The following is a 23,667-nucleotide window of genomic DNA, read 5'->3' as shown; positions in this document are numbered from 1 at the left end:
GCCGCTGCGCGGCTTGGAGGATCCGCATATATTTTGTTTTTTGCTGACATCATTTGGTAAGACATGAAAGTCACATGATCGCCCCTTGTTTTTGATTACTGTAATGGCCTGGGCCTGTTATGGGGATAAAAAGTGCATTTGAAGGCCCTGCAGGTTGTGGGAACTGGGAGTGAACCAGCTGGGATTCGGGAAGAAAGGAAAGACAAGGCAAGGAAATTTCTGTGGGGGGGGGGGGGGGGGAAGAGAACAAGCTAGAATCAGGGAGGAAGGAGGGGAGACTACAAGGGCACAGGAAAGGAAAATAAGCGCTGTTGTGCCACATGGGGGGGGGGGGGGGGGGGGGCGCCAACTGATAGTCTGCAGGGAGGCACCAGAGGCCCTTGGCACGGCCCTGAGTCCAGTCTCCATGGGTCATTGGAGGCTACCTCCAGAAACAGAGGGAACTACACCTGCCTCAACCAAAAGGGAGCAATGAGAATTCTGGTTCCTCAATCCTGCTTCATATCCTTTTAATTCTTAAGAATTGGCTATAAGGCAAATTATATTTTAATGCCATGCTTGGCAACTTTTGTAGTGCAATTCACTTTGTTGATGTCTGTGGGTTTGCGATACAGGGTAGTCTCAAATTTGTCATTCACATATCTGATCATAATATCTAAAAAAGAGATCTCAGGCCTACTATAGTTCAAATCAAATTTGAGATTACAATCCCTGGTGTTTAGACATGCATGAAATGCCAAAAGTTCATCAATGTCACAATTCCAAGTCATCAATATATCTGCACAAAGACGGATTTGAGACTAAACTTTTTAAGAAGCCCACGGATACAAATACTTTCTATCATTATGATAAGTAGAGGAGTGTGGTAGCCGTGTTATTCCACTCTTAAGGTTATCAATAGAAATCAAACAAAATAAAACATGGAAAAGAAAATAAGATGATACCTTTTTTATTGGACATAACTTAATACATTTCTTGATTAGCTTTCGAAGGTTGCCCTTCTTCGTCAGATCAGAAATAAGCAAATGTGCTAGCTGACAGTGTATATAAGTGAAAACATTCAAGCATTACTATGACAGTCTGACAGGGTGGGAGGATGGGGGTGGGTCGGAGGTATGCATGGGGACATCAAAGCATATCATTGATATTCTTTTTTTTTTATTTGCAAGAAGTCTTTATTATCAGTGAACTTGAACAAAGTTTACATAATACAAGCAACAGGCAAGCACTTCTGCTTTACATATACAAGAAGTCTAATAGTACTGCCTATATTGTAACGAGTAACAGTATCAACTGGCCTACAAGTACATTACCAAACTTCAGTAATTTTTTAGAGTTTTTTTTAACAGAGTATAATAATTCCCCATCCAATCCCTGCCCCCTCCCACCCCCCCATATCATTGATATTCTAACAGGATGGGTGTGGATAGGTGAGGGATGGGGTGATCAACAGAGACATATAAGATCCACAAACCGGGAAACCCTGGCAAACCAATCATATCAGGTATTGGCACACTCACGGAAGAAATATCTGGATTCATAGAGGGTATTCTGAAACCTCTCATACACAAAACTAACAGCTTCATACAAGACACCACAGACTTTCTGAATAAATTGATAAATATCAAGCAACTACCACCTAACACCCTTCTGGTCATGATGGATGTAGAATCACTATACAGCAACATTCCACATGCGGATGGCATAGCTGCATGTGGAAGACTCCTAAAAAAATCCACACTGGACCATCAATACTCACCAGAAACTATTACAAAATTAATCAAATTCATTTTAACTCACAACTACTTCCGCTTTAACAATGATATCTATCTGCAAATAATGGGCACTGCGATGGGCACCAGGACAGCACCCCAATATGCCAACCTTTTTATGGCTGAGCTGGAAGAGACATTTCTGAATACACACCAGACCAAACCTCTAAAATACTACCGGTACATCGATGACATTTTTATGATTTGGACGGAGGGTGAAGAAACTCTGAAACAATTTTATTCTGCCTTCAATACATACCATCCTACAATCAGATTCAAAATTGACTACTCCCCAGAAAAAGTCAATTTTTTGGACACCACGGTCTCAATCAGTGATGGCTGTATACAAACATCTATATACAAGAAACCCACAGACAGATGCAGCTACCTCCACAATTCCAGCTTCCATCCTTCACATACAAAAAGATCCATCATTTACAGCCAAGCCACAAGATACCACCGTATCTGCTCTGACCCAGGGGACAGAGACAGACACCTTAAAAGCCTGAGTGCATCCTTCAAACAGAAAGGCTACACACCCAAAATAATCTCCAAGAATATTGCCTCCTCCCTCAAAACACCCAGGGAGAATCTGCTACAGTACAAGGAGAAAAAATCCACAGACAGAATTCCCCTTGTAGTGACATACAATCCAGAGCTGGAAAAACTGAGGAAAATCATAAGAGATCTACAACCTATACTCCAGGAGGATGAATTACTGAAAGAGATATTCCCATCCCCACCAGTACTGGCCTTCCGACAACCACCCAACTTAAAACAGAAGCTAATCAGAAGTAAACTTCCATCACAGACTGAAAAGGAACAGAAGGGCACATGTCCCTGTAATTTATCCAGTTGCAAACTATGCCAAAATATTTCACAGGACCCCACAGTTACCCACAAAGGAAAGATATTCAACATAAAGGGATCTTTCACTTGCTCATCTTCCAATGTGGTATATATCATTCAGTGTAAAAAATGTAACGAAGGATGCTATATTGGAGAAACAGGCCAGATGCTTAAGACAAGATTCAATTTACATAGACATCACATGAACAATACAGCCAGTAGGGCCCCCACCCCGGTGGGACAGCACTTCACAGAACCAGGACACTGTACCAGTGATTTCACAGTGAGAATACTGAAAGGTAACTTTAAAACCATACAAGAACGTAAGACCTTTGAAGTCAGAATGATTGAATATTTTAACACCCAACAGAAAGGACTTAACAAGGACCTGGGGTTCCCAGCCCATTATAAACCATAAAGCTGTATGTCTCTGTTGATCACCCCACCCCTCACCTATCCACACCCATCCTATTATAATATCAATGATATGCTTTGATGTCCCCATGCATACCTCCGACCCACCCCCATCCTCCCACCCTGTCAGACTGTCATAGTAATGCTTGAATGTTTTCACTTATATACACTGTCAGCTAGCACATTTGCTTATTTCCGATCTGACGAAGAAGGGCAACCTTCGAAAGCTAATCAAGAAATGTATTAAGTTATGTCCAATAAAAAAGGTATCATCTTATTTTCTTTTCCATGTTTTATTTTGTTTGATTTCTATTGATATCATTATGATAGTAACCATCCATAGAAATTAAAAGACAGCATACCATACTCTCAATTTTTTAAGATTTAAAAGGGTCTGTAGTAAAGAAGAAGATAGAACACATGATAAAATGTTTAGAAAGGAGTTGAAGCAAAGGGGTTACCTAGAAAGAGACAGTACATACAAGTGAGCTAAATATAACAACAGAGATTTATTGCTGAAGGCCAAGGAGGTTAATGAGTATAATGTCTTCATGTGTGTGTTAAGGCATTTCTCAAATAATGTCCCGGTTGCTACTGTGTGTAAACATAAGTACATAAGTAATGCCACACTGGGAAAAGACCAAGGGTCCATCGAGCCCAGCATCCTATCCACGACAGCGGCCAATCCAGGCCAAGGGCACCTGGCAAGCTTCCCAAATGTACAAACATTCTATATATGTTATTCCTGGAATTGTGGATTTTTCCCAAGTCTATTTAGTAGCGGTTTATGGACTTGTCCTTTAGGAAACCATCTAACCCCTTTTTAAACTCTGCCAAGCTAACCACCTTCACCACGTTCTCCGGCAACAAATTCCAGAGTTTAATTACGCGTTGGGTGAAGAAATATTTTCTCCGATTTGTTTTAAATTTACTACACTGTAGTTTCATCGCATGCCCCCTAGTCCTAGTATTTTTGGAAAGCATGAACAGACACTTTACATCCACCTGTTCCACTCCACTCATTATTTTATATACATCTATCATGTCTCCCCTCAGCCGTCTCTTCTCCAAGTTGAAAAGCCCTAGCCTCCTTAGACTTTCTTCATAGGGAAGTAGTCCCATCCCCGCTATCATTTTAGTCGCCCTTCGTTGCACCTTTTCCAGTTCCACTATATCTTTCTTGAGATGCGGCGACCAGAATTGAACACAATACTCAAGGTGCGGTCGCACCATGGAGCGATATAACGGCATTATAACATCCTCACACCTGTTTTCCATACCTTTCCTAATAATACCCAACATTCTATTCGCTTTCCGAGCCGCAGCAGCACACTGAGCAGAAGGTTTCAGTGTATTATCGACGACGACACCCAGATCCCTTTCTTGGTCCATAACTCCTAACGTGGAACCTTGCACAACGTAGCTATAATTCGGTTCTTTTTTCCCACGTGCATCACCTTGCACTTGCTCACATTAAACGTCATCTGCCATCTAGCTGCCCAGTCTCCCAGTCTCGTAAGGTCCTTCTGTAATTTTTCATAATCCTGTCGCGAGTTATCGACTTTGAATAACTTTGTGTCATCAGCAAATTTAATTACCTCGCTAGTTACTCCCATCTCTAAATCATTTATAAATATATTAAAAAGCAGCAGTCCTAGCACAGACCCCTGAGGAACTCCACTAACTACCCTTCTCCATTGTGAATACTGCCCATTTAACCTCACTCTCTGTTTCTTATCCTTCAACCAGTTTTTAATCCATAATAGGACTTTTCCTCCTATCCCATGACCCTCCAATTTCCTCTGTAGCCTTTCATGAGGTACCTTGTCAAACGCCTTTTGAAAATCCAGATACACAATATCAACCGGCTCCCCGGGGACATTAGGACATTATTAGGACTCATTCACATTTTCAAGATAAAATCATAGAATTGCCTTTTCCAGGTATAAAATTTTAAAAGAAATTTTGAGTCCCACAATATCATTGCCTGGAATATCATCATCCAGTGATAAGTACGACAGTAACAAGGTAGTTGGTCACTTCAAATGTGGTGGGTGTCAAGTATGTAACATCACCTTGCACCTAAATGAATTTATTAATCCCATAGATATTAAGACATTTGAACTGAGAGGGTTTATTAATTGTAAATCTAAATTTGTCTTATGATGTACATGTTTCAGGGTCTATGAAGGTAAAACCATTAAATCGTCAGGCACAAGATAAATCTAATATTAAGAGAAAAAGAACGGAAGCTCTGTTGGTAGCACATTGTATTGAAAAAGGACACAGCTTTGAAGATTTTAAAAGGGTTTGTTCTGGAGCAGGTCCCCACTGGGATGAAAGGTGGCGACCATGGTAAGAATCCTTGGCAGAAGGAACAAAGATGGATGTGGGCGACTTTACTTGGTCCTTTTTTTTTTTACGGCCAAGCCAAAAAAATGTGCCCTAAATGACCAGATGACCACCGGAGGGAATCGTGGATGACCTCCCCTTACTCCCCCAGTGGTTACTAACCTCCTCCCACCCTAAAAAAAATTTTTTTATATATTTTTTCCAGCCTCTATGCCAGTCTCAAATATCATACCCAGCTCTATGACAGCAGTATGCAGGTCTCTGGAGCAGTTTTAGTGGGTACTGCAGTGCACTTCAGGCAGGCGGACCCAGGCCCATCCCCCCCACCCCCCCACTACCTGCTACACTTGTGGAGGAAATAGCGAGCCATCCAAAACCCACCACAAACCTACTGTACCCACATCTAGGTGCCCCCCTTCATCCCTAAGGGATATGGTAGTGGTGTACAGTTGTGGGTAGTGGGGTTGGGGGGGGGGGTTGGGGAGCTCAGCACACAAGTTAAGGGAGCTATGCACCTGGGAGCTTTTTCTGAAGTCCACTGCAATGCCCCCTAGCGTGCCCAGTTGGTGTCCTGGCATGTGAGGGGGACCAGTGCACTACGAATGCTGGCAACTCCCACGACCAAATGGCTTGGATTTGGTCATTTCTGAGATGGGCGTCCTCGGTTTCCATTATCGCCGAAAACCGGGGATGACCATCTCTAAGGTCGACCTAAATGTTGAGATTTGTGCGTCCCCGACCGTATTATCGAAATGAAAGATGGACGCCCATCTTGTTTCGATAATAGGGTTTCCCCGCCCCTTCGCGGGGCGTCTTGCGAGGATGTCCTCAGGAAAACTTGGAAGCCCCGTTTGATTATGCCCCTCCACGTATGTTTAGCAGCAAATATATATATGCATGTGATATATGAAAGCAGGTTTACACAATGTTATATGATTGTGAAGTGAAATTGCCTTTTGATTTCATTACTATATAAGAGTTAGGTTGCATCAGTTAGGTATTATTGGTTTAGGCAGCCTTCCCACAGTTGACCACCATTAGACTGATGCTGTCATTAGATAATGACAGCATTTTTTAAATTAAAATAATTGTTATGGCAATTTCCAATCTAATTAATTTAGGGCTTAGAACGGCTTGTACATACTACACATGTATATATTTTTTGTTGAGAATAATCAAATTTGGGGGACCGATGATTGTATTGATATTTCCCCTAAACTGAAAATAAAAATATATTGCATTTCAAAGTGGGTATAAGGATTAATTTTGCTGTCAACTTCAAAGTTTAGAAATATGTTACTTCTGAGGGATTATTTAACTTTTGTTTGTTACTTTGATGTTTTTGAATAGTTTGCTGGTGAATATGACATTATCACATCTGTTTGCACATAATGTTGGCAGTATAAAAGATCAGCCTCTGAATGCCATTTTTTTAGGCATCGGAGTCTATGTTTAACAGTGGAAAAATGCTAAACTATAGAACGGAGTGAGTATTCCCATATTTGTTACTTTGAAGTAAATAAAAAATGTGTGTGCATGTTCCCTATGTTTAACAAATCACACTGGGGCCAATATTTAGACCGTGGGAGTTAGACCGGCTAAATCCCACTGTCGGCACTAAGCCCGGATATTCAAAGCCAGGCCGTTTCCAGTGATCGGCATTGAATATACAGTTTATTTCTGGGTGGTTTAAAGATAACTTGCTAAACTGATATTCAGCGCTAGCTGGTTCTCTTTAAACTGGCCAAAGAAATCCCACATTTTCATGTGGTCAGATATGGCCACTAAACCGGCTTAAAAAAAATCGGTGAATAGCCAGTTATATCAGGCGATATAACTGGCTATCTGCTAGCAGCTAACCGGCAATATTGAACAGGAGATAGCCTGTTATCCCCTGCTAAATGTTGCCAGATAGCCAGCTATGTACAATTTAACCAGCCAAGTGCTGTTCCTGGCCAGTTAAATGGTTTTGAATACAAGGGAATTGTATATATATTGTTGAGTATTTTATGGATACAAGGGATGGAATTTTTGGATCAACAAATCCCCATGGGGTATTTAAACTATGTTGCTCGATATAGAGTTAATGGTATATGATATCGCCGTATGAATTATTGAGTGAGTTGTATTGTTTGCAGGTAAAACAGAGCCAAGTTATGAATTGAAATGCTGATGAATGAAAATTAGTCCCCTGAAGAAACCACTGTGTGAAACAGTATGGCCACTGTAGGGACATAGATATAAAGGACTTTTTAATAGTCTTCTGGTTTGTTTTAACAGGATAATAACAGGATAAGCTTGAATTTATACAGTACAGAACAAGTTATATTATCATGAATATATCTGAATCTTTTATGTGAGCTCAGGTTTTTGCACTTTTTGAAAATTTTAGGGGAGGTTTTTGGAGACCAACGATTGAAAAAGAAGCCACCATTATAAATGCTGCCATTTGGTAGCTGAAGTAGGCGAGCAGGCGGCCTACTGAGGTCTTTTCCTCCCCTTTAAGAAAGTCTGGTGTATTGATTCACTCATTAAACACAAACCAATCTTGTGGATGAATTTTTATGTTTTGAGTTTGTTTTTCTTAGTTTGGGAGATGGAATGGGTGACAGAAATGTTTTGATGCTGGGGGCAGATGTCAAAAGGAGGCTGAGGGTAGGGAGAAGAGGAACTTAGAGCTATCAGACTGGGGATTGGGATAGGGATCGTGTGGCAGAAGAGATCCAATGTTATCCCTGAGAGAAAAGGGATGGTGTCTGACAAGCGGTACATGGGAGATGGAGGTTGGAAGCTGATGCAGGAGCTAGGAGAAGGAAAGATATTGTGTGGGGGAGGGGAGAAGCAAAGCAATACGAAGGGGAAGATGAAGATGGATGGGCCGAGGGATGGGTACTGAAGATGAAAGAAAGCATAAATGATTATTGGAGAAGGAGATGGGTGAATACTGACGAATGGGAGAAGAGGCAAGGGCAAAAGATGTGAGGGGAATGGAAAAAAAAATAAGAGGGTGTGCCAGGCATGCTATGAAGAAGGTGAGGAACAAAGGAAGGAGAAGATCTTTGAAGGAGATAAGAAAGGGAAATGGGAGTCTTATGGAGGTAAGACAAAGGGAGTGAAGCTGGAGAGGGCATGACTTACAGGGAAGTACATGGGATTGGTAAGGGGATAAAAAGCAGAGAGACAGATAAGCTGGGGAGGCAATGAATGCATAGGGAGGAAATGGGAGACTAGAAAATGAATGAAAGACAGGAAATAGGAAGCTGGGGGAAGAAAAAGACGCAGGTAGGAGGAATAAGAGAACTAGGGCAGTAAGAGAAAAAGCTGGTAAGGAGGGGGAGGGGGAGAGGGGGAGGAGGAGGAATGAAATCTAGCTACAGGTAGATTTTTAAAAAATAGACACAGAAACGGAGGAAAGAAATGAAACAGCGAGATCAGAGTTAAATGTAAAGGAGGAAGGGAAGAAGATAGACAGTGAAGAAGCAGAATATGGCGATTAGATCGTGGAAAAGGAAAAATCCAATAAAAGGGTGTAGTAAAGAGAGACCAGGACCAACCCAAGTGGAAAAACAAAATGGTCAGAGAACAAAGACACAACAAAGTTGATTTTTTATATTTAGAGAATAACATGTGAGCTTTGAAAATGTGGATTTCTTGTATTATGTTCTGCACAGGACGAAATGTCTTTGTTTCTCTTTCTTCAGGGGTCTGCTGCTCATATTTTGTCAAAGACATAGAGGGGCATTTTAGAAAAAAGATGTCCAAGTTGCGATTTGGACGTCTTTGCAAAACGTCAAAATCCGGGGGCGGGGAAAACCGTATTTTCAAAAAACAAGATGGATGTCCATCTTTCATTTTGAAAATACCGTGAGAGACGTCCAAATCCAAAAACTTCCTTTGACTTTCAGCGATTTTTGAAACCAAAGATGTCCATGTCAAAAACGTCCAAATGCAAGCCATTTGGACGTGGGAGGAGCCAGCATTTGTAGTGCACTGGTCCCCATGACATGCCAGGACACCAACCGGGCACCCTAGGGGGCACTGCAGTGGACTTCATAAAATGCTCCCAGGAACATAGCTCCCTTACCTTGTGTGCTGAGCCCCCCCAAACCCTCCCAAAACCCACTCCCCACAACTGTACACCACTACCATAGCCCTTACGGGTGAAGGGGGTACCTAGATGTGGGTACAGTGGGTTTGTGTTAAGATTTGGAGGGCTCGCTGTTTCCTCCACAAATATAACAGGTAGGGGGGTATGGGCCTGTGTCTGCCTGTCTGAAGTGTACTGCAGTACCCACTAAAACTGCTCCTGGGACCTGCATGCGCTGTCATGGACCGGAGTATGACATTTGAGGCTGGCATAGAGGCTGGCACGCAATATTTTTAATGATGTTTCTTGAGGGTGGGAGGGGGTTAGTGACCACTGGGGGAGTAACAGGAGGTCATCCCAGATTCCCTCCAGTGGTCATCTGGTCATTTTAGGCACCTTTTTGTGCCTTATTTGTAAAAAGAACACGTCCGGGTGAAAACATCTTAAGTGTTCGTCAGGGACGTCCTTGCTTTTTTCGATTATGGGTCAAAGACGTCCAAGTGTTAGGCACGCCCAAGTCCCGCCTTCTCTACGCCTCCAACATGCTCCCTTGAAATTTGGACGTCCGTGTGACGGACTGCAGTTGAAGATGTCCAAAATCGGGTTTCAATTATACTGATTTGGACGTCTCTGGGAGATGGACGTCCATCTTCCGATTTATGTCGAAAGATGGACGTCCTTCTCTTTCAAAAATGAGCCTGATAGTGTAGTTTCTTAGATTTTCAATTTCAGTTCTTGTCTAGATATTTGTTTCTAATCAGTAGTCTCTCTTCTTTTACTAAGTGACAGTGTGTTTTCCTTTTGTAGATTATGTGTACGTTTGTTCTCTTTTACCACGTGGAAGTGTACTGCTGTTCCAGAACATTTGCAGTGCTGACTTTATATAGGTAGGGTTAGTGCAGTTTGAGTGTCTGTTTGCAAGGCTTTGTGTTACTTTTTAGTTTCTGTTGCTCTCACTTATATGACATCAGAGTTTGAACAGAATGCTTTTGTAATTCTATTTCTGCTCCGTAACTGTTGCTGGTAGTTTTTATTAGTTAATTTCAGAATGTCCCATGTGAATGAGTAATTATAATCAATGTGAGTAATTTTATAACTGGCCACAATTTAGGTATGCTGGGCACTAATTCTATAATGGCATCTGTGAACCACAAAGCCATTATAGAATATTAGCATATGCTGGCACTGATATGCCTAAATGTAGGCATGAATAGTTACACCAGGTCATAAAGGTCTAACAGTGACAAATATGATTTGGTCTGCTGTTTATTATCACGCTGGCAATTCTCGATAACAGTTTGTTGTATAGAAGGGTGGGTTGAAAGTTATGGGATTAGGAGGGAAAATCAGAGAGGAATGATCAAGATAACAAGTCTGACAAAACTGAATACAAGAGTACATCATACAAAAATAAGATTACTTACTCTATGACATTTCATTCCATTTTTACCTTAAAAATTGCACTGGCACAATGCATCTGAAGTTCTTCATTTTCACTAGTGAGATTTTTCACAATATCTTCAATCATCCTCTCTGTTTTAATGGCCAGCCTGTAGGTAGGCTACAAGTCAAATGTGTTCAGTTAAAAAAAAATTCAGCAAAGCAATACAGTATAATATTGACTGCAATAAAAGTGCTTCCCTGTTAACTGTATGCAGGTGCCGCGTGTTAATGACATTTGCACACACATTAAAATATTTTAAAATATCCCCCCCCCCCTAAGTGCTGCATTAAATCTGGGCTTAGTCCCATGTTAAAATGCGTTAAGCCCAGATTTCACTGCACTTTAGTAAAAGGCACCTAAGTTAGCTAGAGTAAGGAAATGTTTTGTGAAAACATCGCCTCACAACACCACCAATATGAGAGGACATACTCAGGGTCCTGTCTAAGTTTACTCCCAAACTTAGAATCTCATTATAAAAGTTTTAACAGACTCAGTGATGGCTATACTAACAAGGGCTTGTCCGTCTTTGACAGCCACATAGTACTTGATTTGTCAGCATTTAATACTAATCTCTGCTGGCCAATCCAATCATTAATAATACTCAAAATGGTGTTCAGGAAGGCAATAGCTTCAAACTGATCATCTTCATAGACATCACTAACTGAACATCATCTGCAAAAGTATAAAACTGTACAAAGTCTTCCATGATTCAAGCCAAGGGAGTCAAATGCAAATGAAAAAGAATAGGAGATGTATAAAAGGGAGCCAACACCAACAATTCTTAAACTGAACAAGGTGTGGTTCTAATATATTCCCTAAACCTTTTCATGAAGGACACAAAAAAACTACTGTAAAATAAGTATGCCCAACCCAACTTCTTGGAGCTGAAATGATAATCTCTGTGGTGGACAGTATCAAAGACTGCTGTTAAATCAAGCTGATCCTGCTTTTCTATAACATTTCTTTTTATAAGTATATGTTGGTGTATTTACATGTGTAAACCTTCCAAAATCATTTTTTAAGGCTCCTAAGTTAGGTGCCCAATTCTATCTTTGCTAAACCTTTGTCTTGTTCCCTCTGTCTTAACCCCTGTAGCAGCTCAGTTTTTAGGATGCAAAATTTATAACCCTAGTGAAACTAGGAATCTAAATGTAAGGGGTTATTTTAGAAGCATCCCTATATGTAAAAACAGCAACATTTACACATATAGATTGCATATATGTGCACATGGTGATTTCAGAACGCTACTATTTCAAGATGGAGATCTACAACATGGAGATATTTCAAGGGGGAATAGCGAGGGTGTGGTTTTGGCATCCCTTGGGCAGGACAAGTATCTATAAATATATTCCTCATTTTACAAGAGAAATACACGTCTTTGGGGAAAAAATGTTTCTGCTGGGTTTACACAGCTCAAAAACATGCATAAAAATGTTTACATGCTCACTTTGTCCAAGGCTGAATACAAGGGATTAAGGCAGTAATTCTCCTTAATTCACTGTTGTCTATTTCTGCCTCCAAAATTAAAAAAAACAAAAATTGCAGCCTCATTACTAAATTGGCTGCACTCACGTCTAGGTTTGGAAATTGGACAGCTCACATGGAAATGGGGACACTTCCATGCTGTTTATTTTTCCATGTGTATGTCTGTAAAATGGTTGCTCCTGCTGCATGTACTGGCAAATACACATGCAACTCCTAAATGTCCTTATAGGTATTTTATGAAGAGAGGTGTGGTAGCCGTGTTAGTCCACTCTTCAAGGCTATCAATAGAAATCAAACAAAATAAAACATGGAAAAGAAAATAAGATGACACCTTTTTTATTGGACATAACTTAATACATTTCTTGATTAGCTTTCGAAGGTTGCCCTTCTTCGTCAGATCGGAAATAAGCAAATGTGGTAGCAGATAGTATATATAAGAGAAACATCAAAGCATTACTTTGACAGTCTGACAGAGTGGGAGGGTGGGGGTATGCATGGGGACATCAAAGCATTTCATTGATATTCTAACAGAATATCTAGGTATTTTATAAAAGGCTCTATTTTCAGCACAGCCTTTTGTAAAATGATGCTGGAATAGAGCACATTCTGACCTGAATGTCTGAATTATGATCTCAATGTTCTATGTAAAATGAGCCTTTATGAAATTCTACTCCTGTAAATTTTCAAAGTAGTCAGTTTTGGTGCCTAAGAGAGGCATAATTGAACGGCGCCAGCCATCTTCGGGGCCGGTGCCGTAAGCGGGCGGAGCCAAGCGTATTTTCAAAATACGCTTGGCGCCGGCCAAATCGCTCGCCGGGTTTACAACAGGATCGCCAGCAGATCGCCAGGTTTATATGAGATGGCCGACTTTGGTTTTCAGCCATAATGGAAACCGGGCCCGGCCATCTCAAACCCAGCGAAATGCAAGGCATTTGGGCATGGGAGGAGCCAGCATTTGTAGTGCACTGGCCCCCCTGACATGCCAGGGCACCAACCGGGCACCCTAGGGGGCACTTACAAAAATTAAAAAAACAAAACAAAAATAGCTTCCAGGTGCATAGCACCCTTACCTTGTGTGCTTAGCCCCCCAAATTCCCCCCAAAACCCACTCACCACAACTCTACACCATTACCATAGCCCTAAGGGGTGAAGGGGGGCACCTACATGTGGGTACAGTGGGTTTTGGGGTTTTTTTTTTGGTGGGCTCTACATTAACCACCACAAGTGTAACAGGCGGGGGGGGGGGGGGGGGATAGGCCTGGGTCCACCTGCCTGAAGGGCACTGCACCCACTAAAAACTGCTCCAAGGACCTGTATACTGCTGTCAAGGAGCTGGGTATGACATTTCAGGCTGGCATACAGGCTGGCAAAAAAAGTTTTAGTTTTTTTTTGGGTGGGAGGGGGTTGGTGACCACTGGGGGAGTAAGGGGAGGTAACATAGTAGATGACGGCAGAAAAAGACCTGCACGGTCCATCCAGTCTGCTGAGGAGGAAGGAGGTGTTTTAGAGAGCTCTGCTGACTTCCAGTGGAAAGGGAGTGAGACCTAGCTCCCTCCCCAAAGATGAGGAGGGTCCCTGGGGAGAAGGCCTCAGGAAAGTCCCAGGCTATGGGGCCTCCTGGGGCCCGGGACCAGAAGGCCGAAAGGAGTGGCTCTCTCCCTGGTTTGACTACCGGGAGAAGGGAAAGGAGTCCAGTGGACCGAAGGGAGAAGCAGCCCAGTGGAGGCCACCAGAGCATTTCCCCCTCCATGGCCCAGCTTGCGGAAGGTAAGCGAGAAGACAGTGGAGGGGGGAGGAAGATAGTACAGGCCCCAGAAGGGCGCTTCCAAGGAAGGGAGAAGGAAGAGGCGATGGAAGTTTGCCAGAAGCCTTTGCTGGAGGCAGCTGAGAGTGAGAGTGAGGAGAGTGGATCGTCAGATGAGGAGTTCCTTGAAGTGAGCTATGACCCTGATGATCCAGCAAGTAGTGTGGTAAATATTGTAAGACGAATTAAGCTGGTGGAAAAAGAAGTAGTGGAGCTAGGAAAACGTCTGAAAATGGCAAGAACTATGTGTAAATTTGCCCCAGCGGAGCACAGACAAATGTATGTTAAAGAGGAAGCCCGGATATCAAAGTTGTTGGGGAAAAAAGAACACTTGTTGAACTGTTTAAAAAAGGGCTCTGTGAATCCTTTGAGGGAGCTCTATGTTAACCGAGAAAGGATGGCTTCAATACCACAGTCTGGGGGTTCAGGAACACTACAGTTGCAGCAAGCTTCAGTGTCTTCAGCAGCATTAGACTCAAAAGAGTTGTCTGGGTTCAGAGGTGACCCCACTTTAAAATACATGAGACAGTTGGCAACACAGTCTAGAGCACTTACCCAGCAGCCAGAGGATAAGGAGGCAGCGGCAGGACATGGCTCTGAGGTGGGGGCTGGAGTAGAGATCCTACCTGTGGAGGGGAGGACAGAACTCAGTAACTTTTCAAAACTCCAGATAATGGAGGCAGCAGAGGGAGACGCAGGTAGCAGCCTGTTTTCTACAGAGGTGGTGGTCGAAGTCTCAGAGGGCTTACCTGCAGTTGTGCAAACAGCAGAGACAGTTGCCGTGAAGGAGGCCCTGTTGGAAAAGGGTCAGCAGAGGCAGACTCCGGTATTTTTGGCCGGGTCTGCAATGACTGAAGTGGAAACCGAAGCAGCATGGCATCTGGAGAAGCCCCGCCCACGAAGTCCGGGAGCAGGGGATGTCTTCCCTGAGCATGGAGTAGCTGGCGGTTTACAGGAGAGGGGTCGGAGAGAGAGGAATAGGAGCGGGCAGCAGCTGGGAGCTCATTTGACCAGCTGTCCATTACAAGAGGTGAAATCGGGGGGTGCTAACAGCCAGCCTGTGGCGGAATCAGGAACAGACAAGCCATGCCCCCGGGAAGCGCCAGCCATTGGGAGAACGCAGGAGGGACTGCACCAGAAGCAAGAGGGAAGTAACCCGATTGTTGAGAGACTTTCGTTGACTACAGAAGTGGACATGGCAAGTCTAACAGATGTGCAGCGGGTGGTGGAGCAGACCTGCCAGCAGGACGGCTGGGAGCGAGGAGCCAAGGGGAGCGGCGGAGTTCCGGAGGCTTCGCCCCTGGTGCCGGAGGTTGGAGGGAGTTCGGGGGCAGAGCGAGCAGGGAGTCTGGTATCGCCAGCTGCAGACCTGACTGGGCAGGTGCCAGAGTATCGCCAGGAGACAGAGGAGAGGAGGCGATTAGCCCAGAGGCTGGAGCCTGCAGTGGCAGGGACGAGCAGGGACGTTCCAGGAAGTGGTGATGGGCAGGACAATCAGTTGGAGGCAGCCCAAGCCGCAGAACTGACTATGGACGTTGCTGGATGTTTGTCTGAGAGGGAAGGGGACGGGGGACAACGGGAGGGGGAGGGGGCGGTGGATATTGAGGAAGGGAGAGGGATGAGGGGAGGGGCAGAGGGACAGAAGGGGGGGGGAGGCAGAGGGAAGGGCTGGAACAAGTGTGGAGGGGGGGCGGTGGGGGCTGGGGTCCAAGTCCTTTGCGGCAGTAGTCCAGGGAGGGGGAAGGAGGGAGGGGGGGAGATCGGGTGGTTTTGAGGGCCCAGGGAGGGGTTGGGGGGGAGCGGGGACAGGGGGTGGACAGCTGCCTAAGCGGCGAAATGTGGTACAGCTCAAATGGATAGGGGAGGGGGCAATGCCCTCCAGGGATCGGGTCTTGAGGCTGGTGATGGGGATGGGGTTTATACCCGAGGACTTTTACGCGTGTATACACCCCATCAACATCCCAGAATATGACTTGAGCTTCATGACCCAGAGGGGGATGGAAATATTCTGGGAAAGGTACGAGGGGGTGAGGGGAAAGGGGGAGTGGCGGGACCTCAGGGCCATTCCAGTCAGCAAGCCGGACCTGGTGCAGATCACCCTGCTCGTGAGAAATGAGTCTATCTCTGGGGCAGATTTAGCCTACTGGCTACAGAGGTACGCGGAGCTGAGATCCCCACTTACAAAGTTACCGGATCCAAGCAGGGTTTGGGCAGGAGGTTGGGGAGCCCTGGTCAAATTGAGACAGGAGAGCCATGTGGTCCAGCACATTCCTTCGGCTGCCTTTATCGGTCGTGACAGGATACTGTGCTTTTACAAGGGGCAGCCGCGGCAGTGCTTCAGATGTGGTTCGTTTAGGCACTTCAGCATGTCATGCCCAGTGGTAAAGTGTGGAAGATGCGGGGATCAGCATGCCACAGAGGACTGCACCGCGATCAGGTGCAACCTCTGCGGCGGGTTAGGCCATGCATATCGGAACTGCCCTAGGGCGGCCCATAACGAGTGGGATATGTGGGGGAAGGGACGGGGAGGGGGGGTAATGGAGGAGGGGATAGGGCAGGGGGTGATAGGCAGGGAGGGGCAAGGGGGGGAGAAGGAGGGGATGCAGGAGGGGGGGCGGCAGGGGGCTGGGTCAGGAGTGGAGCAGGGGGGAGAGGGGGAGTGGGTACAAGTGCCACAGAGGAAAGGGAAGTTTCGGAGGGGGGGGAAAGTAGGGGTGGGCAGGGAGGGGTCGCTGCAGGGGAAGAGGGGGAGGAACAGATTTCAGGTGTTGGAGGAGGAGGAGGAGGATAGGGAGGTTGGGAGGGAGGAGGAAGAACAGGGGGAAGGAGAAGAGGTGGAGTTAATGGAGGAAGAGGGGGCGGCAGGGGGGATTGGAGAGGGCAAACGGAAATATGAGGAAGCACTGGAGGAGGGTACTGGTGGTAGGAAGAAGGGCGGGAAGGCTCTGGGGGGAGGGGGAGGGGTGAGGGAGGAGGAAGAGGGAAGGGAGGGAGGGAGGGGAAAGGGGAGTAAGAGGAAAGCTGAGGGGGCCGGGCAGGTGGTGAAGGCCCAAGTGCAGGCTTGGGGGGACAGAGTGGAGCTAGAGGAGGATCTGGAGGACTTGGAGGACTTGGGGGAGGTGGAGGACTCGGAGGAGGAGGTAGGGGGCGGGGGTGAAGAGGGGAGAGGGAGGGATCAGGGGGTGGGTCCGGATAGAGCAAAGAAGAAAGGAAGGAAGAAAGGGGGAGGGGGGGGGTAAGGTGCAGACAGGACGGCTGCGGGGGGGGGGAGGGGGATCTGGCAGGGGATGATGTAGACCGCATAGCAGAGGACCTGCTTCAGGGTAAGAAGGGGGTATCCCAGGAGATAAGGAAAGAAGTTGGGAGTGAGCAGACCCGTGACTCGCAATGAGGATGGCAGGCTTAGTGTTGACATTTGCCACGCTGATGTGGCCAGCATCGCCTCTCCGAAGAAGCAGGGTTTAGCGTATGACTGGTTCGCGAGGGTCCAAGCAGATTGCTTCCTGCTCCAGGAGACTCGGCTGCGGTCCATTGAGGTGATCAGGCGGGCAAGGCGGGCCTGGAAGTGGGGTCCCTCGGTGTGGGGGTTGGCGGGGGAGAGGTATGGTGGGGTGGGGATCTTATTTAAGTCCCACCGGGTGAATATTCAGCGAGTGGTGGAGCTGGGGGTGGGGAGATGTCTTGTTGTGGATGCGATTTGGGAGGATAGAGCACTGAGGGTGGTGAATGTGTACGGGCCCCAAAGCAAGAAGGAAAGGGTGCTCCTCTTTGGGAAGATCAAGCCCTACCTATACACTTCGCGCCAAGTAGTCTGGGGGGGAGATTTTAACACCATATTGCGGAAAAAGGATAGTGGGGGACGATCGGTACAGGTGGGCTATGACGGGGTGAGGCTGGCAGGGATCATGCGGGAGGCGGAGCTGGTAGACGCGCATGTGGCCTTCTGTGAGGAACAGGAGGGGTTCACGTTCTTTCGAGGGCAGTGTAAAAGTAGAATCGATAGATTCCTGGTAAAGAAGGGGGTTTGTCTGGGGGGTCCACGAACCGTGGACGTGGACTTTTCAGACCACCACATGGTCCTCCTTCAGGTGGGGGGGGGCGGCAGCGCAGAGGCCAGGGAGGGGGTTATGGCGACTAAATTTAAAGTGGTTAGGTAGCGAGCAGGTGCGGGAGGAGTACCGCCGGTTTTTGGAAGATCAGGTGTCAGTGCAGGGGGCATTTCAGTCATTGGGGGAGTGGTGGGATACAGTGAAAAGACGAACGCGGGGATTCTTTCTCAGACAGGCGAGAAGGGAGGGGAGGGAAAGGACAAAGTTGGGCATGGCAATAAAGAAAAAGAGGGACACATTGATTTCACAAGGGGGGAGGGAGGAAGAAATACATGATCTCCAAGCACTCCTGGAGCAGGTACAGTACAACCGCTACACCTCCTTGGTGTATGAGCGGGACTTCGGGAAAATGTGTAGCCCGGACCCCTTCGCATGCTGCCGGGAGCGGAGGGCGCGCAGGGTGATGGAGGGGGTGCGGGATGCACAGGGGGTCCTGCAGGACACCAAGGAGGGGATTCTGGGGGCAGTGAGGGACCACTTTGCGGCGTTCCTTTCAGCCCAGCAGATTGATATGGAGCAGATGGAGTGTTATGTGGAAGGAACCCCGGGGATAGGTCACAGGGGACCCCAGCTTCAGGCCCTCTTGAACCCGTGGACAGAACAGGAGGTGGAGGAAGCCATCGGGGCGCTCCACAGGAAGACCTCGCCGGGGCCGGATGGGCTAACAACTGAGTTCTACCAGGCCTTTAAGGAGCAGCTGGTGCCGATCCTGGTGAGGGTATGGGGGGCAGCCCAGTTGGAGGGTTCCTTGCCTAGTTCCTTGACAGAGGCGGCTCTTATCCTACTAAGTAAGGGGAAGGACCCGGCGATGCTGGCCAACTGGCGGCCTATAGCACTGCTTAATACGGATCGAAAAATCTTTGCGCGAATGCTATTCCAGAGAATGAGGCAGGTGTCTGGGGATTTGCTAGCAGCCTCGCAAGCATGTGGGGTTAAAGGGAGAGGGGTCTTGGAAGCTGCAGCGTGGGTGCGGGAGGGGGTAGAACGCAGTAGAGTGGGAGGGCATGGTAGGCTGTTGGTAACACTCGACCAGGAAAAAGCGTTTGATAGAGTGCAGTGGGGTGTCCTATGGAGCATTCTGGAGCGCTATGGGTTTCCGAAGGGTTGGATAGAGCAATTACAGCTACTCTATCGGCATGCGGGGTGTTTTCCCCTGGTTAACGGGTGGAGAGGGCAGGGGTTTGAGGTAGGGGCAGGGGTCCGACAGGGGTGCCCACTCAGCCCGCTGTTGTATGCATACGCCATCGACCCTTTTATAAGACGGCTGGAGAAGGGGGGGGCGGAGGGGCTGGAAGGGGTGGAGGTGGGGGACAATAACCAGTTAAGGGTCGTGGCGTATGCAGATGACGTTACAGTGTGGGTAGCGGACCAGAGGGAGGGAGGTAGATTGCAGAACCTGATCCAGGAATACTCGCAGGCAACAGCGTCGCAGGTCAATTTTCAAAAGTCCAATAGCCTGTGGGTTGGGGATCAGGGGCTGCAATTTGAGTTGGGAGGTAGGTTTCCTACAGCTGTGGAACGTATACGGGTCTTGGGAATATACTTCGAGAAGGGGGATTATAGGCTCTACAACTGGGATAGGTGTCTCCAAGAAGTGAAGGGGAGGGTGGATAGATGGAAGGGGTGGAAAATGACCATGGGGGAGCGGGTACAGCTCATCAAGGCACACTTAGTTCCTTTGTTTCTGTTCGTCAGTTACATCTGCCTGCTGCCGGAGAGCCGGTACACGGCCTTGTATGGGGTGTTCTTCCGGCTGCTCTGGGGCAACAGGACGAATCCGGTAAAACGGAATGTTACCTATCTGCCTAGGAGGGAGGGGGGGGTGGGCATGATAAACCCAGTCCTGTTTTTCAGCGCTTTGTTCCTGCAGTTCAATCTGGGGAGGGCGGTAGGGCGGGAGCCACCGGGGTGGGCTAGGAGTGTCCTGCAGTGGTGGCCGAGATATTGGGACCTATGGCGGGAGGGGGGGAGGGTAGTGGCACTGCGAAGGGGGGCTCCGGGGGGGGTGAGTTATTGCAAGACCCTAGTGAAATTGGTGAGGGTGTGGGGGCTGACGGTGGGGGAGGTGAAGGCAGGACAACGGGGGGTCTGGATGGACAGAGTACGGGCGCAGGTGTTCTCAGCTCCTCTGGCGCTGAGGGACGCGCCGGCCCCACGGATGCAGCAGGGGTTACGGTTGATTGCTTCGAACCGCATCCCGGTGAAGTATAAAGACCTGGCGTGGCTGTCCTTTCACGGTAGACTGTACGTCCGAGGAAATTTGAAATATCGCAATGTGCGGGATAGAGGGTGCCCACGGGAGGAATGTGCTGGAACTGAAGAGACGATGGAGCATTTCCTGGTGAGGTGCCCATTTACAGTCCAGGTCTCTGACCGGGTTTCCTCGTTGCTGCAGATCCCCAGTTTCCGCAACTACAGCTATGCGGACTGGGTGTATGGCCCAGAGGGTGGAGAGGGACGCGGGGATCCGGTAACACGCTTTCTGATTTCGGTGATATTGCGGTACTGCCTCTGGATGGCGCGCTGCAGGGTGTCCCTGTACCAGGAGGTCCGGCCGGCGGAGGTAGTCAGCTGGGATGTGGTAAGGGCGGTGCAGGAAGCGGCGAAGTGGGAAAGGGTGGAAAAAGGGGTGGGGGTGGCTTCGAGGTGGTGGAGACACGTGAGGCTTAAGCCGCCATGAGGGGACATGCTTCCCAGGGGATTGTGTGCCAGTTGTCTGAAGGGGTTGTGGGGGGTCGGGGGGGGGGGTTGATCCATTGTATTATTGAGGAGGGGGTGTACATAGATAGGCAGACCATGTCTAGCTAGGAGCCTGGGGTTTGATTTGCATGTCCGGTTTTTTTCTTTGGTCTTTCTAATAAACAGTTTCCACTGTACTATTGAGGAGGGGGAGGGGGTGTACATAGATAGGAGGACCGTGTATAGCTAGGGGCTTGGTTTTGATTTGTATGTTATTTGTTTTTAGTTTTTTCCAATAAAAAGAGTTTTCCAGTCTGCCCAACAAGATAAACTCATATGTGCTACTTTTTGTGTATACCTTACCTTGATTTGTATCTGTCATTTTCAGGACACAGACCATATAAGTCTGCCCAGCACTATCCCCGCCTCCCAACCAGCCCCCCCCTCCCACCACCGGCTCTGCCACCCAATCTATATCTATATCTCTGCCACCTAAATCTATATCTCAACTGTTTTGCTAATTATCTTGATTTCCAGTTTAATGATCCTAATTGTTCAAGCTATTTTTTTGTCATGATTGAAGTTTAACCTATTACCTTTAGCTCTTATCATAGGACGAACTTTCCTCTTCTAACCTAACCTAATCTGTCTCTTTGCCCCAACTATGTATTTCTCCTATCCGGAACTGGTAATCACCACTTGCGGAATTATGTAAGCCACATTGAGCCTGAAAATAGGTGGGAAAATATGGGATACAAATGTTATAAATAAATAAATTTAGAAACCAATTAGCAAATTAGGTTATGAGTGTAACTGACCCTATTCTAAACCCAACGATGTTGGTAGTTGGTAGGCTCTACTCCCATGGTGCTTTTCCCCCTGCTTACTGGGTCAGAGTGTGCCCTGTTTTGTTTCCGGTAGTCCATGAGGTAGTGGCCATTTTTGTAAGCCAGTTTTAGATCCCTTTCACGTGTAAAGGGTATGATACATACCTGTAGCAGGTGTTCTCCGAGGACAGCAGGCTGATTGTTCTCACGACTGGGGTGACGTCCGCGGCAGCCCCCACCAACCGGAAAGAAGCTTCGCGGGACGGTCGGCACGCAGGGCACGCCCACCGCGCATGCGCGGCCGTCTTCCCGCCCGTGCGCGACCGCTCCCGCCAGTTGAATGACTAGCAAAAGATGAAACACACAACTCCAAAGGGGAGGAGGGAGGGTAGGTGAGAACAATCAGCCTGCTGTCCTCGGAGAACACCTGCTACAGGTATGTATCATACCCTTTCTCCGAGGACAAGCAGGCTGCTTGTTCTCACGACTGGGGTATCCCTAGCTCTCAGGCTCACTCAAAACAAGAACCCAGGTCAATGGAACCTCGCAACGGCGAGGAAACAACAGAAATTGACCTACGAAGAACAACTAACTGAGAGTGCAGCCTGACCAGAATAAATTCGGGTCCTGGAGGGTGGAGTTGGATTTACACCCCAAACAGATTCTGCAGCACCGACTGCCCGAACCGACTGTCGCGTCGGGTATCCTGCTGGAGGCAGTAATGTGATGTGAATGTGTGGACAGATGACCACGTCGCAGCCTTGCAAATCTCTTCAATAGTGGCTGACTTCAAGTGGGCCACTGACGCTGCCATGGCTCTAACACTATGAGCCGTGACATGACCCTCAAGAGTCAGCCCAGCCTGGGCGTAAGTGAAGGAAATGCAATCTGCTAGCCAATTAGAGATGGTGCGTTTCCCGACCGCGACCCCTAGCCTGTTAGGGTCGAAAGAAATAAACAATTGGGCGGACTGTCTGTTGGGCTGTGTCCGCTCCAAGTAGAAGGCCAATGCTCTCTTGCAGTCCAATGTGTGCAACTGACGTTCAGCAGGGCGGGTATGCGGCCTGGGGAAGAATGTTGGCAAGACAATTGACTGGTTAAGATGGAACTCCGACACCACCTTCGGCAGGAACTTTGGGTGGGTGCGGAGCACTACTCTGTTGTGATGAAATTTGGTATATGGAGCATGAGCTACTAGGGCTTGAAGCTCACTGACCCTACGAGCTGAAGTAACTGCCACCAAGAAAATGACCTTCCAGGTCAAGTACTTCAGATGGCAGGTATTCAGTGGCTCAAAAGGAGGTTTCATCAGCTGGGTGAGGACGACGTTGAGATCCCATGACACAGTAGGAGGCTTGATAGGGGGCTTTGACAAAAGCAAGCCTCTCATGAATCGAACGACTAAAGGCTCTCCAGAGATGGCTTTACCTTCCACACGATAATGGTAAGCACTAATCGCACTAAGGTGATTCCTTACTGAGTTGGTCTTGAGGCCAGACTCTGATAAGTGCAGAAGGTATTCAAGCAGGTTCTGTGCAGGGCAAGAACGAGGTTCTAGGGCCTTGCTCTCACACCACACGACAAACCTCCTCCACTTGAAAAAGTAACTCTTTTTAGTGGAATCCTTCCTAGAGGCAAGTAAGACCCGGGAGACACCCTCAGACAGACCCAACGCAGTGAAGTCTACGCCCTCAACATCCAGGCCGTGAGAGCCAGAGACTGAAGGTTGGGGTGCAGTAACGCTCCGTTGTTCTGCGAAATGAGAGTCGGAAAACACTCCAATCTCCATGGTTCTTCTGAGGACAACTCCAGAAGAAGAGGGAACCAGATCTGACGGGGCCAAAA

At 47.3% G+C, this 23,667-nt stretch overlaps 1 protein-coding gene across 1 annotated transcript in view; it reads right to left on the bottom strand.

The window, feature by feature from the left end:
• Nucleotides 1-23,667, bottom strand: part of ARMC4 (armadillo repeat containing 4) — a 445,023-nt gene that overhangs the window by 169,707 nt on the left and 251,649 nt on the right. Inside the window, 1 exon segment of the mRNA XM_030199274.1 lies at nt 10,925-11,035. Coding sequence (XP_030055134.1) covers nt 10,925-11,035 — 111 coding nt within the window.

Source organism: Microcaecilia unicolor, chromosome 1, assembly GCF_901765095.1.
Source record: "Microcaecilia unicolor chromosome 1, aMicUni1.1, whole genome shotgun sequence".
NCBI classification, from domain to species: Eukaryota; Metazoa; Chordata; class Amphibia; order Gymnophiona; family Siphonopidae; genus Microcaecilia; species Microcaecilia unicolor.
Note: the sequence above shows the minus strand (reverse complement) of the source record. Positions and strands in the feature narration are given on the sequence as shown.